Source organism: Callospermophilus lateralis, chromosome 7 (assembly GCF_048772815.1).
Source record: "Callospermophilus lateralis isolate mCalLat2 chromosome 7, mCalLat2.hap1, whole genome shotgun sequence".
NCBI classification, from domain to species: Eukaryota; Metazoa; Chordata; class Mammalia; order Rodentia; family Sciuridae; genus Callospermophilus; species Callospermophilus lateralis.
The window spans coordinates 74,234,400-74,250,187 of NC_135311.1; the positions used below are offsets into that span (position 1 = coordinate 74,234,400).

Sequence of the window (15,788 nt, forward strand, 5' to 3'; positions counted from 1 at the left end):
TGAGTTTTTTATTTGGATTATTGTATCCTTCATTTCAAGGATTTCTGACTTGTTTTCTTTCAGAATCTCTATCTATATCTTGAAGTAATCTTTTGCTACCTATATTTGCTCTCCTATCTCTTTGTTGGAATAATCAATATTTGTCTGTATTTGCTCATTCAGGTCATTGTTTAACTCACAGATCGTTTTAATTATGAACCTTCTGAACTCCTTCTGTGACATTTCACCGACATGCTGTCCATGAGTTCTGTTATTATAGTATCCTGGTGTGTTTGGGGCACTTTCCTCCCTTGCTTTTCATGTTGTCTATGTGATTTCCTTTCCTGCAGCGTGGATCTGAGGTATTACAGTTTCTACCCTGTATTCTTGTCATACCTGTGCAGACTGTCTGTACCTTACCTTGATGTGGGGCTTGCAGACACTGCTGGTGTCCCTCAATGTATAGTACTGCATTTAAAGGTGGTGGCAGCAATAGCTGAGGTAACTCGAGGTAATTGTTGAGACGCCCCAAGATAGAAGCAATGTTTTTCAGTGAGGGGGCTGAAAGGGTGGGCCTCACACTCTCTTTGAGAAGCTTACTCTGAGATGCAGCTGCTTCTAGATCCTCTCTGTTGTCAAAAAGTTAGGGGCTAAACTGTGTGGGGAAGGCTGTGATGGTGACTGCAGTGTCCCAAGATGGAAGTGGGTTAGACTCAGGCTCCAAGTGGGGGAGGGGGGGCAAACTCAGACCTACCCTGGACCTGGGTTCTGTGCAAGTCGGTGTAGGTGGATCTGGGCTGCTGGGATTGACCTCCCGAGGTAGTCCACTGGTAAGAATGGGCAGTCCTGTGCTGGAGGCTGGACTCTGGCAGGTGGAGGTGTGGACTTGGGCCTACTGTGAGCCTAGGTCCCGCAACAGGTTGGTGTGAGTGTATCTGTCCCATCACTTCTTGCCGGTTCAGTCAGTGAATTCTCCAGCATGTCTTGATTTTAAGTACCTGTTCATGTCCTTGACTCAAAAGTCCTTGTTTCAAGTTCTGACTACTCTACTCCTCGGGAATCTGGACTAGCATATTCAAGTGTGCTGACATCTACCTTTGAATATCTAGAAAGCCTTCCCATTCAATATGATCCAAAACAGAATTCTTACATTTTCTCTCTTCACATTTGCTCTTCTCCTCCTTGAGTTTTTCCTTATTAGGAAGTGGGACCCTACCCAGTTGTTCAAGACCAAAGACAATGATGACAACAACAAAGAACTCTTTTCACCCCCACATCTAATCTACCAACTCCTGTCAAGTCTCCCTTTAAAACATATGCCAAATTGAGATAGGGTCTTTAAAAAGATAATTAGATTCAAATGAGGTTCTTAGGGGGGGCCCTAATCCAATGTGGTCTATATCCTCGTAAGAGATTTGGAGGCAGACACTCAAAACACAGGCCGAATCGGGACACTCCCCTGTCTCCACTGTCCTCACTCCCATGCAGACCACTGTCGACTTCTGCTTAGACTATAGCAACTGCCCCTCAACTAATTCCCCTGCTTCCATTTGTGCCTTCCGATCCACTTTCCACGAAGCAGCTATTCAGAATCATCTTTGTAAGTTAAACCCTGGTTGTTCAAACTCTCCGGTGGCTTCCTGTAACAATTCCAATCTTGTGTGCTGTGTTACTAAATTCAGGATGACCTGACCTCTTTCTGTGTCCCCAGCTTTATCTGGTGATTGGCTGTATTAGTTTTCTGGGACTATTGTCATGAAGTATCAAAGCCTGGGAGGCTAAAACAACGGAAACCTATTTTCTTATGATTCTGTAAACTGAAGTCTGAGATCAAGGTGTCATTTGGGTAGGTTTCCTCTGGAGTGTCTCTCCTCAACTTGCAGATGACCACCTTCTCACTATGTCCTCACATGGTCTTCTCTATGTGTCTATGTCCCAATCTGTTTTTATAAAGACACCAGTCATACTGGGTTAGGGCACACTCTTAATGACCTTATTTTAACCTAAATACCTATTTAAAGATCCTATTGCTAAAGGTAGTCTCATTTTGAGGTACTGGAAGTATTGAATATATTAATTTGGTGGGGGGACAAAATTCATCCCATAAAGTTTACCCTCTCATTTCAGCCCCATACTGGCTATCTTTCTGTTTGTTCTTTGAACAAATTAAGCTTGTTCCTACCTAAGGGCCTTTGCACTGGCTCTTGTTGGAATGTTCTTCTCCTTGCTTGCAACAGGGTTGGTCCTTTTGGTTATTATGGTCTTGGTACAAATATCATGTTTTCAGAAAGACTGCTCCTAACCACCCAAGCTATAGTTACTACCCACTCACTGTATGGTGAGTCTCCTGAATTAAATCTCTGCACAGCACATGTCACTCCCTACTATTTGTTTCTGTTTATTGTTTGTTTACCTAGCACTCCATTTCCCCACAAGAACATACATAGATTCTTCTCTCTTTACTGAGTGCCTAAAATAGCATCAGGTATGTTGAACATGCTGAATTCATTGAATGAGCAGATAAATGAATGCAATAATTATTGGAGAAGAGTTGCAGTTAGTGATTTTTGGAGCAAATAGGTCAAGGATAATTTTTTTTTCATTTGGAAATCCTTAGAAATAAAGACAAATCTCTTCACCCTTGAAATGCCAGAGGGTTGTTTAGAAGGAGTCACCCACCTTGTGACTATACCCTGGACATTTTTGCCTTGTGTGTAAGTTAATCACATTCCTCGAAATGATGTCCAGTTTGCAGAGTTATTCAGCTGTTCCTTCAGTCAACATATAGAGCCTGCCAAGGGCCCATCTTGTGTTAGCAGAATGCCCTAAGGGATGCATAGAAGGAATGTCTAACCCAGCCAGGAACCACCGCTAGGGTGGGAGCAGAAATATGTCAGAAGGCTTGTAGGGCAGCTTCATGCCTACAATGTATTAATTGTGTACTGAACGTATAAAATATTTCCCATAACTTCAAGTCTATTTGCTTTACGTTATAAATGGCAGTGTGTAACTTCTCTGAATTCACAGAAAATTATGGGCATTTGAGTACTATAGCTGGTGTTTATTTTGGATGGCATGCACAGTGAATTTTTATGCCTTTTGACTTTCAGGAAAATTAGTTTAAAAATTTAGAATCTTGTCAGCTTCCTGGATTTTCATATACTAAATTTTGCAGGCCTTTTGGCAGCTGACACTGACACTCATTTATTATTGGTGATAAATCATATTTTTATTTGTCCTCTGCAGGCAGAATGTCAGTGGCCCTTAGGTACTCAATACATGTATTGTGCCATTATCGTCAACAAGGAAATGTCCTGCTGAATTGGTACGTTATATGTCAAAAGAGCTGACAAGACCAGCAGAACCCCTGCCTTGCTTTCATTTAAAAAGCTGAATGTTGCTTTCAGCCTTCTTCCGGGAAACTGTCTTTCAGTGACATCTTTATGGAGGGACTTGCAAATGCCTGGAACTTTGTCATTGTGTCCTTTCCAAATAATAAGGAGGAGCTTTCTTAGTTTTATCCAGAGTGGTTTTTATTTCCCTGATATACTCTGACCTCTTTGGTTTTTCCTTCCACATTTCTATCTAACCTTCCTTGACACCAATATATCCTCCAGATCTGAACACTGGCTCAAAGATGAAAATGCTGGGCATTAACTTTCAGGTCTAACATGCAAAGTTGATTATCTACAGAATCAACAAGGTATAGTCCTTCCTGGGATGCTTTTAGCCTTACAAGTTATTATTTATGATCTATTTCCTATGATCTATTACTGTGACTTATTGCTTTTCTGTAAGCAGGATGGCATTAGTGTTAGAAGTGGTTATAAGTAAGTAGTAGTTGATCAAATCTTTGTCATATATGAGACATTATCAGTTAAAATCACATCTTACATATGGTGTAAATTGTGATATGGCTAGTCATGGTTTATACCTGCAGAAAGAAAAAACATTCCATTAATAGTTGTTTCTACACTTAAATATCATGAGTTTTAGTAATGCAGTCTGTTACTAGTTCTTTGAATACTACTTGTCAGTTTTGTCATGTAAGTAAAAGAGTTGCTTTTAGCTGCAGCAGAAAACTCAAGGCAAATTAAGTAAGGAAATGAAAATCATCATCATGTATGAAGAACTCCAGGGCCTCAGACTTGGTAGATCCAGCATCTCCACAATGTCATTAGGGACTCCCATTCTTCCCATCGCTCTGTCCCACCATAGCTTGGTAGTTGCTGTGTCCTCAGACCAGGACCAGTTCCAGACATCACATCCATATAGGATAGTGTCCAAAGGAAAAACAAGGGATTATGTTTCTTTCTATGGCTTCAGGAACATCAATAGATTTTTGCTCATTGGCCAAACCAGGTCACTTGCAAGTGAAAGGGAGCTGCCATGAGTGATTTTTACCTGCAGGGATATGATGATAACTAAATGACACAATCAGTGCAGAATCATTTAGCACAATAATTGGCCCTGAAAGGGAATATAATAAATTTATGTATTATTAATTATGACACATCTTTAAATTTTTGGTGAGGGTCCAAGTTATGAGTAGTTAAGAGATGGATTCCTCATACCTTGCTGACACTGATTCTATGTTGAGGGAATGGAGAAAGATGGCAAAGATCAGTTGGGAAGCTCAGCTACAGTGCTCAGTCATAGGGTCCAAAACTCATATCCTTAGGGAGAGCACAGAACAGAACCCTGTTCATAGGAAGAGACTGGGTCAAGTTGCTATCACAGAACTCTAGGGGAAAGAACAAAAGTACTGCCCAGGTATGTGATCTGAAGTGGGCCAATACAGAAAGAATGACTTGATCCTAGGTCTCAGCTTAGCATGAGCTTGTTAGATCCTCTTTTCTCAGGTTAAGATTGATCCTGGGAATCAAGTAGGCAATGGACCCAAAATTAATGAAATCTATTATACTATATGTGGACATGGGAAAACACATAGCTTAGCAACGAAGTAGGGCATGACATCAACCTTCTCATAGGAAAGGCATTACGGGTGTTTAATGTTGGCAGGTAGTTAGCAGCCTTGGAGGAACTGTGAGCACTCCAAAAAATAAGATAAAAGTGTAGCAAGTTAGTGGTAAGCTGACACGCACCTTATTTTCTAGATATAGTTTTTCCTACTACATAAAATCCTCCTGTTTGCTTCTGATAGCTCCCATCCTTCTGGAATTTTTTTTAATCCACTCTTGTGGTTTGCTGCATCTTTTCTCTATCCATACACCCAGCCTCTTGCTTCTGATTGAATTTGGTTCAATACCAGAGCACTGTACTCATGAATAACCATCTGGGGTGTTTTCAATAAACTCAATGTGAGGAAAAGAAGATTACACATTTATGCCTACCAAAAACTGTTTATAGAGAGTACAAGTCTTAGAAATGTAGAACTGGAAATGACCTCATTTTAAGCTTTGCCCTCTCATTGAACAAGTATGGAAGCAAAGATGCTAAATATCCTCATTAATTTTTAGTACTTGTCACTAGAAATAAGCCAGTAAGCTTAGAAAACAATGAGAAAAAATACAATGGATATGTATCAGTCTGAGGGAAATGTTTTAAAACTCTTCTTCACGTAAGTTATTTTTATAAAAGTTCAATAAGAGGGAAAATGAGCTAAGTATTTATAAAATCTTGTGTATGTTGACTTTTATAAACATAAAGAGAAGAGTTACCAGAATAATCATAGGATTAATGACATTTACTTGACTCTGATGAGTTTTGAAATTTTCAATTATTGAGTAGTTTCCTGTTCTATGAACCATTTTCCTAATACAATAAGCCCTTCATTAACTAATCAGAGACTATAGTGAGCTATTTACAATCTGAGGATCATCCAGAATTTTCTTTTGCTTCTAAGGAATTTCGGATGACCTACCAGCAGGAATAAATACTATTAACATTTTGATTTTTTTTTAACTTAAATGCCACTTCCTCAAAGAGTCCTTCTTCATCTGAATTATGCCCCTGTCTTATATCTCAAACATGTAGTGTTCCACACCTGCTACAGTTCCTTTGTTGCCTTTATCATAATGTTTAACTGTATGTGGCATGTGTGAATGTTCCATTTCTGTTACCACAGGGTACTAACTATATGTCAGGGACAACACCTAATTTTGATAGCTACTGACCATTGCCTAGCACGATGTCTAGCTCTCAGTACTGAACACTTACTAAATGAATGAAAACTTAGAGTAAGATTGGGGTGACCCAGACATGTTTTTGCTTTTTATTACTATGTATATACATGTATGCGTATGCTTTGGTCATTTTACCCCTTGTGCATGTGCTGGATTTATAAATTAAACAGTATTGCCACTTGTTTTATACATTTTAAAATTTTGACTTTACAACATTTCAGTAGGTAATGGATTAAGGAAGTTAGTGTGTCTAGGACCCCTAAACTCATTTAAGACATAGTTTTCTTGGGAATTTCTTAGGAACATCTTATGAAATGGTATATCATATTTGGAACAAACAACTTGGAAATAAACATTTAATTCAACTTTTCTGCTTCTGACTACAGGCCTTTACAAGTATATGCTTAAATGAAATCTGTTCAAATTTGGAGTTTCCTGTATTCGTCTTCTATGGCTGTATAATAAATCACCTAAACATAGCAACTTAAAGGAACATCTGTTTATTATCTCACAGTTTTTGCAGGTCAGAAATTTGGTCATGGTGTATCTGGCTTCTTTGGACAGGGTTATGCAAGGCCACAGTTGAGGTGTCAGCTGGGCTATGTTCTCATCTGGAGCTTTGGTCCTCTTCCAAGCCCATTCAGATTGTTGGCACAATTCCATACCTTGTGGTTTTAGGACTAACAACCTGCATTTTTTTTTTTTCTGGGATTGTTCTCAGTTCCTAGGGGCTGCCCTGTAACCATCCTGCATTGGCAGTTCATGCTGACTGCTTTTTTCAGAACAGAGTCAGAACATCTTTCTGACTTGTTCCTTTTCTAACCCTTGAGACCCCCTTTCTGAGCTCCCCTTATTAGGTCAGGGCCAGCAGGGACATGCTCCCTTTTGATTAACTTAAGCCAACTGATTAGTTACCTTAATAACAAACATCTGCAAAATACCTTTGCTTGTGTTGTGTAATGTAACCTTATCACAGGAGTGATAGTCCCATCAAATTCACAGGTCCTTTCTGCACTCAAAGGGGGAAGTTTGTACAGGGTATGCATATAAGGGCAGCATTCTTGGGCACCATCCTAGACTTCCACCAGCCATAGTTCACAGTGTGGTCAAAACTCTTCTCATCTTTTTAAACTTATCATATTGGTTTGAAGTGCATCTGGATGTCCACTGCTATTGTAACTTCACTAATTTAAAACACATATCATTGATTGTTCCATAAATAACACCTCATAATCTGATGCTTGAATTAGTAGCTCCCAAACTTCATTAGCTTTAGTTTGTGTATGCTTGGAAAAACATAATTCAGGATCTTTAGAAACCAAACCCAGGTTCAGACAGCGGCAGCACATAGTCTCTGCCCTCCATTCCTTCAGAATGCTGTAGTCCATCTTTTTTGCTCAAGTGATTAATAATAATGAGTATGATCTGTTTTTGAACAGATTTTGATAGCTCCTCGCAATCATTCTAACATTTGTTTCCATTTGAGTGCACAGTAGGTGACTGAATAATCTTTTTGTTAATGACAATATTGTAGAGGAAAGAATACTTTAAACTTCAGAGCATAGCTCTCAAAACTTAAATTTCAACTCTGCTGATTACTTCCTGAGATTTTGGGCATGCTATCTAACCTACCTCCGTTTCCTCATTTCTAAAAGAGAAACAATGCTTGTTCTTGCTTCATTAGGTTGTAAGAATTATATAAATGAAATATGAGTTCTGGCATATAGGAAGACTGTATACATGTTTGCTATTATCATTGCTAATTTTTAAATTAGCAATATAAATTCCTCTGAAACCTTTGTCCTACATTTAGAATAGAGAAGAGGATTCCAATATGTTTTTATTTAGAAATTAAGACTGAGTTGTTTGGTATGTTAAACCTCTCTTTGATCCTACTTTTATTGGTCGTTTTGGTTAGTTTTAGTAATTTAATCAGCACATGTGGAAAAGGTAAGAAATGAACCACTAAGACATCCCAAAATTGAAGGGTGGTAGTTAATATGCAGCCCTTCTTTGGTAAACATCCCTGGTGTGGTTTGTACATTCTATTCATATTACTTAGTGTTCTTAATCTCTGGGTAACTTAACATCCTAAGACCCTAATTTATAGGAATTTCATTTACCTCTGATTTGAAGAGATCATTGAATCCAAAGCCACTTTGGCACAGGATCTTGTAATATCCAGTGGACTTAAGTGTGCAGAATTGGAAAGCAGCAGACATGAGCTCCAGTTCTGCTGTGGGCCAGGCTAATCACACAGTAGAGTGAACACGGGGATTGACTCAGCAAGTCAGGTAGCTTCCCTTAGCCTCAGTTTACTCATATGTAAAATAGACATTCTAACAGGCATTCTACCCTTCCTGTGTTTTGGAGTTCCTGTAACATAACAATTAATATTCTATTTTATTGTCACTATGTATTCACAAGTTGTATCTCTTCCACCAAATTGTTATCTTTCTAGGACAAGGACGATAGCATTAAAAAAAAAAAAAAAAAAAAAAAAACAAAACTTTGAGGACTGGTAAGTTGACATCCATTAAATGTTTGCTGAACTGAAATGTTAATCACATGAGAAAATATATAGGAAAGCATGATACAGACAATAAGCACTGACGTAAAATTAGCCAAATGTGCAGATGTGTGGATTACCAAAGAATATTAAAGTGGCATAAAGAAATGAAATGTGGCCTTTTGAATGTGACCAGGGTTGACATAGTGTGGCTTTAATGCATCAGCAAGTTCCAAGACAACTGTTCCTTGACATGCTAGAGACATTACATCAGCTTCTTGAGTGGCTTCCTCAGCATTGTCTGAGTGCCACACTTGACATGGAAAGGCACAACAAAATCAACAACAAGTGGAGAAAAGGAAACCATTTCACCACCAATTAAGCTATGTTGCTGCTATTCAACTCTTTGGATAGGATGACAGCATCATTTCAAAGGCTTTTATAATGTGAGCAGTCTTAAAAGGACTTTGAAAATGTAAGTAGGCATTGAAAACAGTGGTTTGTTAGTCAGCTTTCCATTACTATCATAAATACCTGAGATAATCAACTTATAAAGAGAAAAAGGTTATTTTGGTTCACAGTTTCATTCTACTCCATGATCAGTTTTCTCTGTTGTTTTGGGTCTATGGCGAGGTAGCACATCACAGCAGGAGTGTTAAGGAGCAAAACCTCTCACCTCTTGACTGGGACAAAAAGAGGGAAGCAGAAGGGGTTTTTTTTGTTTGTTTGTTTGTTTGGTTGGTTTTTTTTGGTTCCTAATATCCCTTTCCATGACATGTCCTTAATGACTGGAAAACTTCCCACTCATCCTTACCTCTTAAAGGTTTTAACACCTTCTAATGGCACCATGGGTTGTGGGCCAAGCATTTAACACAGAGGACTTTGGGGGACATTCTGGATCCCAACTATAACAAGTGGTGATAGTATTGACAGCATAGCTTCCAGCACAGGCAGAACTGTGGGTGACTGAGACAGATTGGCCACAGACAGGTCAACTTCAAGGGCCTCCTTTGTGGTCATAACATTTGACAGTCCACTGAGCAGAAGCAGCTAAAGGGAAGTGGTTTAGCTAACAGAGGCTGATCGAATATTCTTTGTGGAGCTGCAGCACATTGGCCGCATCAGGCCTGATGAGCGCACTCACCACATTCAGGGTGAAGAAGCAGAACATTCCAAATGGACACTGTTGAAAAGACATAGCAAGAATCAACTTTGGACAGGTCACCTGGAAAATACTGTCTCTAAATAAAGAATACTAAATTAGTCACAGTATGTTGCAAGCTAATATGAACATAGCTTTCTGGGAAAACTGTATAAGGTTTTTGATTTGATTTGTTTTTCTTTATATTAGGGAGAGTTTGGTGGGGGTGGGGGGTTGATTTTAGGTTGGGGGTAAGTTTGCAAGAAGAAAAGTAGAGTTGAACTTCTAAGATTATTTAGTGCTGAAAGTGGTGTTTTTAATCTTTTCTTTCTTTTGAAATGTAACCAGAATCCAAACAAAAACTGAGTTACTTAAGGCCAAAATACTACTTCTACTACTACTATTACTAGTACTACTACTAATAATAATAGTAACTATTGGTTTTGAGTCCCATGTGGCAGGCACTGAGCTAGGTGCTTTCCATGTGTTACCTGACTTATTATTCACATAATCCCTGTTAGAAAAATGTTATCTTGTTTGCATATGAGGAAACTGAAGCTCAGAGAGGTTAATTTATTCCAAGTCATATCACTCACAAGTCACAGAGCCAGTATCCAAATCTCTAGTACTTTATATTCACTTTGAGGGTCTGAAATGAGAAGACAGGATGACGACATCAACTTGAGAAAACAAAGGAGAGAAAGGAAACTGGGTATCAAGAAAAAGAAGGAATCCTTCAGACTGATTGCGTCCTTTAGAGTGGCCGTGTCCTCATAACCCATTCATATGTCTGGGCTGATGTTCTTTTGAGTTCTGTGATACATCTTACCAGTCAGGCCCACTCTGATGTGGTACCTGCAGATCACTGGTTCAAAGCAGATATTATACAAGAAATGCACCTCATTCTTTCTGGCAGCTTCCAGGACCTGGAAGGAAATCAAATTTGAATGTTTCAAATTTAAATATAAATGTCCTTATATTTAACTTTACATTGAATTTGCAGAAAAGACTGCAGTTTTAATTTACTGGAAAGCAGATGGAATCTGTCATGGGGTGGCAAAACACAAGAAACTTGTCCAAATGTAAGAAAAAGGAACAGATTTTTTCGTTGTGGGTCAGTTTTATAACACAAGTATCTGTAAGGATATGCACACAAGCTGGTATTTCACCAAAATAGTAAACGTTGTATCTAACATTTATTGAGCAATTACGGTTATATGTGCCCAAAGCTTTGCATGAATTTAGTAATCATGAAGAACTCAACAAGTTGGTATTATTATGAGTAAACAACCACTTTAAAGATGAACAGACCGAAGATCATCAGAATGTTAAACAAACCAAGATCACTTAGCTAGTAAGTAGCAGAGTGGAGATTTGAACTCCAGGCCATTGATCATGGACTTTCCTAGTATAATGACTATGAATGTGTAACCCCAATAACTACATTTTTGAACACTGGTACTCCATCGGAAAAGAAAAGGAGAGAGGAAGTGGAAGGGAAGATAATTACCTCAAGCCTATACCAACTCTTGGAGACCAAGATATATGGCTGAATGAAGGGGAGTATCAAAGGTGATCAGAAGCCACTGTGACCAGGGAAGTAAAGGGCAGGAGGATAAAAGTTGGAGCAACAATAAATGCAAATATAGAATAAAATGATGAAATCAAAGTGTATGAGCATGATGATGGAAGGAGAAAGGTAATTCTTGTAAGTCTTCAGAATAGAATAAGAGAATTATATATCCTACTCTAAGGTACAAATTGAGGTTTAAACTAATTAGGACTGTTTCTCTAATTCTGCCCTTTTCATTTCTAATTTCATGGGCTATAAACGACCCATTCAGCTCAACCTTTGGAATTAATACTGTTTGTTCTGACGGTTTCTCTGAGTAATGTAAAATTCCGCTCTGTGGGGTTACTGTTGCTGCTAAAGGTTGGTGTTGTAGTTTGGCCTTTTTTTTTTTTTTGTACCTCTTGAAAGTTAATTAAGTCAGCTTTGACCATGGCTGTGTAACAACAGAATGGGCAGTTTCTTGAAGGTTCATGGTTTGGATCTTTTCCTGCATACATTCCCACTTCTACAGTTAAAGTTCTAACTGCCCGAGTGGCTGGCTCAATTTGTGCCTGTGTGTCAGGGCAGTGCCTGGTTTGTGTGCAGCTGCCTTGGTATGCTTTGCTGGAACCCCTATGCCAAGAGAATGCAGTTCTCTGTGGTCAGCCTATGGGGTTCAGCCTCTCTTGTTTCTTTTTCAGAAATCTCCCTGAGTTAGCATTACCAATTTGACGCCATATGGTCCTGCGCTTCTCAAAACTGTTTACTTGATGTTTAAATTTTTAAAAACTCTTGTCCATGAACTTAACTCTGAAAAAATAATGTAGTACTATCAACATTTGTGGTATGGACCTCTCCTTATGACTTTGTGTAGATGTGACTGAACATTTAAAAAAGAAAACGAAAAAAAAAAAAGTACTTCCCTTGCACAAAAGCCAGTTCCTTAATGTCAGTGCAGCTGTTTTGACTTTTATAAGAAAACCACAAACATTTTATCCTCTAAAACTTTAATTTTGAAAGATATAAGACTTTTTAAAAAGACACAATGTTTCTGAATCCCGTGTATAAATAGCCTTCTTACTGTCCTTTAACATTTAAAAGTTGAATGAAGTTCCTAAGTTGAGAAGTTACATAGTTACAGACAAACTTTTCAGACCAAAATCCATGTTACTGCTAAACTCCTAGTAACCTTTGAGATGTTAAGCTGTAATGGAAGCGGCAGCATTAGCAATAGAAACAAAAGGTGATGGTAGCACAGTTCTCATGATCTCTCTCCCTATGGTCAGTGAATTTTCCATGGACACAGAAGCACAGAGGCCAGAAGCAAATGGTTGTGTGTTTTCCTGGGTTCACAGTAGCTCGACAAGCCATAGTAAATGTTGTTTTCTCTTTTTCCATGCTATAGCAACGATTCCATTTCCTGTTACATAGGAAAACCTATCCTGCTGTTAAAAGAGGTCACTGGATGTATTTATAACAACATTAAGACCATTTTGTCCATGGAAATAATTTTTATTGTTCTGAGTCACTCTGGTTTGTGGAATTTTAGCATGCGTTCCAGAACAAGGATGAGATGATATATTTATTTTACTTTGTATCCTCTTTAATGTTTTTGAATGCATGAATGTCAGCCTTGTTGTCGAAGTATTTCCATATTTTTATTGCTTTAGAGCCGACTCTTGCCATATTGATGTCTCTTCATTGACAAGTCACTCTGTGTCCTCAGTATGCTACATTTTGGCAGAGCCTCCTGCTTCGCCCTGTGTGATGTGATCTCTTATTTTCCTTTCATGTCTTATGAATGTATGTCCTTGCCATGTTAAAGATTTTGCAGACCTTCAAAACTATTTAAGTTGTTTTGTTGAGTCACTGGAATGACTTTAATTAAATTGTAAGCTTCAAAGGGCATTTGTTATGCCTTATGGTTTTTTTTTCTCATATTAAAGTAAGTCTCATTAGAAATGTTCCCTAATTCAGTCCAGAATCTCCCTGTGCTGAGACACACCCCAGAATCATAGAGAGTCCCTGATTGTCATTTTCTAATATTCTTTGGTTTGACTGCAGTTACTGTATTTATACTGTATTTGTTAATCCTCTCTAAGGAAGTAGGTTTAAGACAAGTAATCATATTAATTGTTTGAATATAAACTTAAATAACAGTTTAGATTTACAGAGAAGGCTTGGAAGTTCTGGCATTTTAGAAAACACTTGAGCCAGGCACAATGGTGCACACCTGTAATACCAGCAACACAGGACACTGAGACAGGAGGATCTCAAGTTCAAAACCAGCCTCAGCAATTTAGCAAGGCCCTAAGTAACTCAGTGAGACCGTATCTCAAAATAAAACATAAAAAGGACTGGGGAGGTGACTCAGTGGTTAAATACCCCTGGGTTCAATTTCTGGTACTAAAAAAAAATAATAATAATAGGAAACAATGGCCGCCTATAGATTGAAATTTCAAGTTGTTAGTTATTGATTTTCCTTCCATTATTATTCTGTATGTGTGTTATTCTGACTCACCAAGTGACTCAGGCTGAAAATTAAGATCTTGTTCTTTCTGGCAAAGATATGTGGACTATGTCACTTGCCTCTTGCCTTTTTTGACTTACGTGCCCTATAAAAGGTTAGCTTCCAGTAGTGTCCTAACTGGTCAGCATTAACAGTAACTCCTAGATAGTGAGTTACCCTCCTCCAAAAAAGGAGACTAATATTAATTAACTCTTAGAATAAAAGAGAACCAAATGGGTAATTTCTAACAGATAATTTCTTCTCTTACAAATTGTCATGACTTATCCTGTGATCTTGCACTATATAACATACGTTTCCTACATACATAAGGGTGAGAGAGTGTGTGTGTATGTGTGTGTGTGTGTGTGTGTGTGTGCACACTTACATAGGAGGATGACAGTGCTCAGAAGGTTTCAGAAATTGGTTTTTGAATTAGGAAATGGTATGCTACTAATATGAATTGTTTTGTTTTTCAACAGGTTGACATGATGAAAGAAGCATTAGAAAAACTTCAGCTTAATATAGTAGAGATGAAGGATGAAAATGCGACCTTAGATGGTGGAGATGTCTTATTCACAGGTATAGTTACGTTTATTTTTTTCTGTCCAAAAATACTTTCACTACCTTAATCATACTTATTTTCTTATAGTTTTTATTTTACTTACTGAATTAATGGATGCTAAATGCCAAGAATTTGACAAATACAGAAAAGCACAATGAGGAAAAAATTGACCTTCCATTTAGAGATAAGAATCACTTTAACATTTGGTTGTTCATTCTTTCAATACTTTTGTTTGCATATATTTGCATATTCTGACAAGAATATTATTGGTAGGTAGATGATTAATATGTATCTTGCTTCTGTGTTCTTCTACAATTGATTTTATGAGTGGCATAGTTTTGCATCTAGTGACTGTATGTCTGGTTTGTATTTAGAGGATTCTAAATTCTAGATTAGTGTCATTTACAAATAATTTTCTCTCCAGATGGCAAGAGGAATTCAAATAATTTTCTATACAAATTGACTTGGCTTAATGCCAGTTGAGTAATATCAGACAAAATATAAATGTTAATGTTATTATTGATCTAACAGAATTGCTTTGTACAATCAGTTTAATATGGCTATTAAAGAAACAGTAATTTTAGTATTTAACCTTTCTAATTCTTTTTGATCATAGGACTGTTGTTTTATAAAAATCATGTATAAAATTTGGACCCCCACATTCATCTTGGTTATATTGAAGAGCAAGATAATAGTAATTTTTAAGTCATACAAAGAGTTTATTTTCCTCTGAATGTCAGAGGATGAATACCTGTTTCACCAGCGTAGCCCAAACAGCAAAGGCTGGTTCTCAGGAATCTGGGAAAGCAGCCTCCCTAGTGTGACCCACTGAAAGCACAAAGCTTAATATTTTAACTGTTGTGTATTTATATTGAATCCCGTATATATAGCAGAAGACAGCCTTCTTTGTTTTCATCTAGAAATGGTTTTGTGTTGCTTACATTTGGATATACCTAGTTTTCCTGGGGGAAGAGTATGTTTATTCTCTGCTCAGTGTCCTGTGCCTGGGGCTGAGGCCATTTGTGTTGCCCAGCTCCAGGGGGGCACCATTCCACCAACAGCTCTGTGAATAGAACCCTCTAGAGCTATGCACTGCAGAGCCTGTGTTGTCATGGACAGAGATGCTAGTGGCCCTGCTGCTGGGGTGTGGTCTGCCACACATCGCACTTTGAGCCTTCAGACGCAGAACAAGGGGTCAAGGAGGCTCAGGCTGCATTCTTAGCTCTGACTATGTCTGGCAAAACACAGACATTCTTCAACTCTACCCAGTAAGTCCTCCCGACCCCCCACTTAGAATATCGTTTGAGCCTCCCATTGATGGCACTTTCATTCTTTTTGACAGCCCAGAACAACAGCTTGTTTCACTTAGAAAATAGAGTTTTGTGAAAAG

General features: G+C 38.2%; 1 protein-coding gene across 1 annotated transcript in view; it reads left to right on the forward strand.

Annotated features, from left to right (window-relative positions):
* The window catches only part of Ddah1 (dimethylarginine dimethylaminohydrolase 1), a 135,801-nt gene that overhangs the window by 82,265 nt on the left and 37,748 nt on the right, over positions 1-15,788 (forward strand). The window contains exon 2 of the mRNA XM_076862222.1: positions 14,316-14,415. Within this exon, the coding sequence (XP_076718337.1) occupies positions 14,316-14,415 (100 nt within the window). The remainder of the gene's footprint in view (positions 1-14,315; positions 14,416-15,788) is intronic.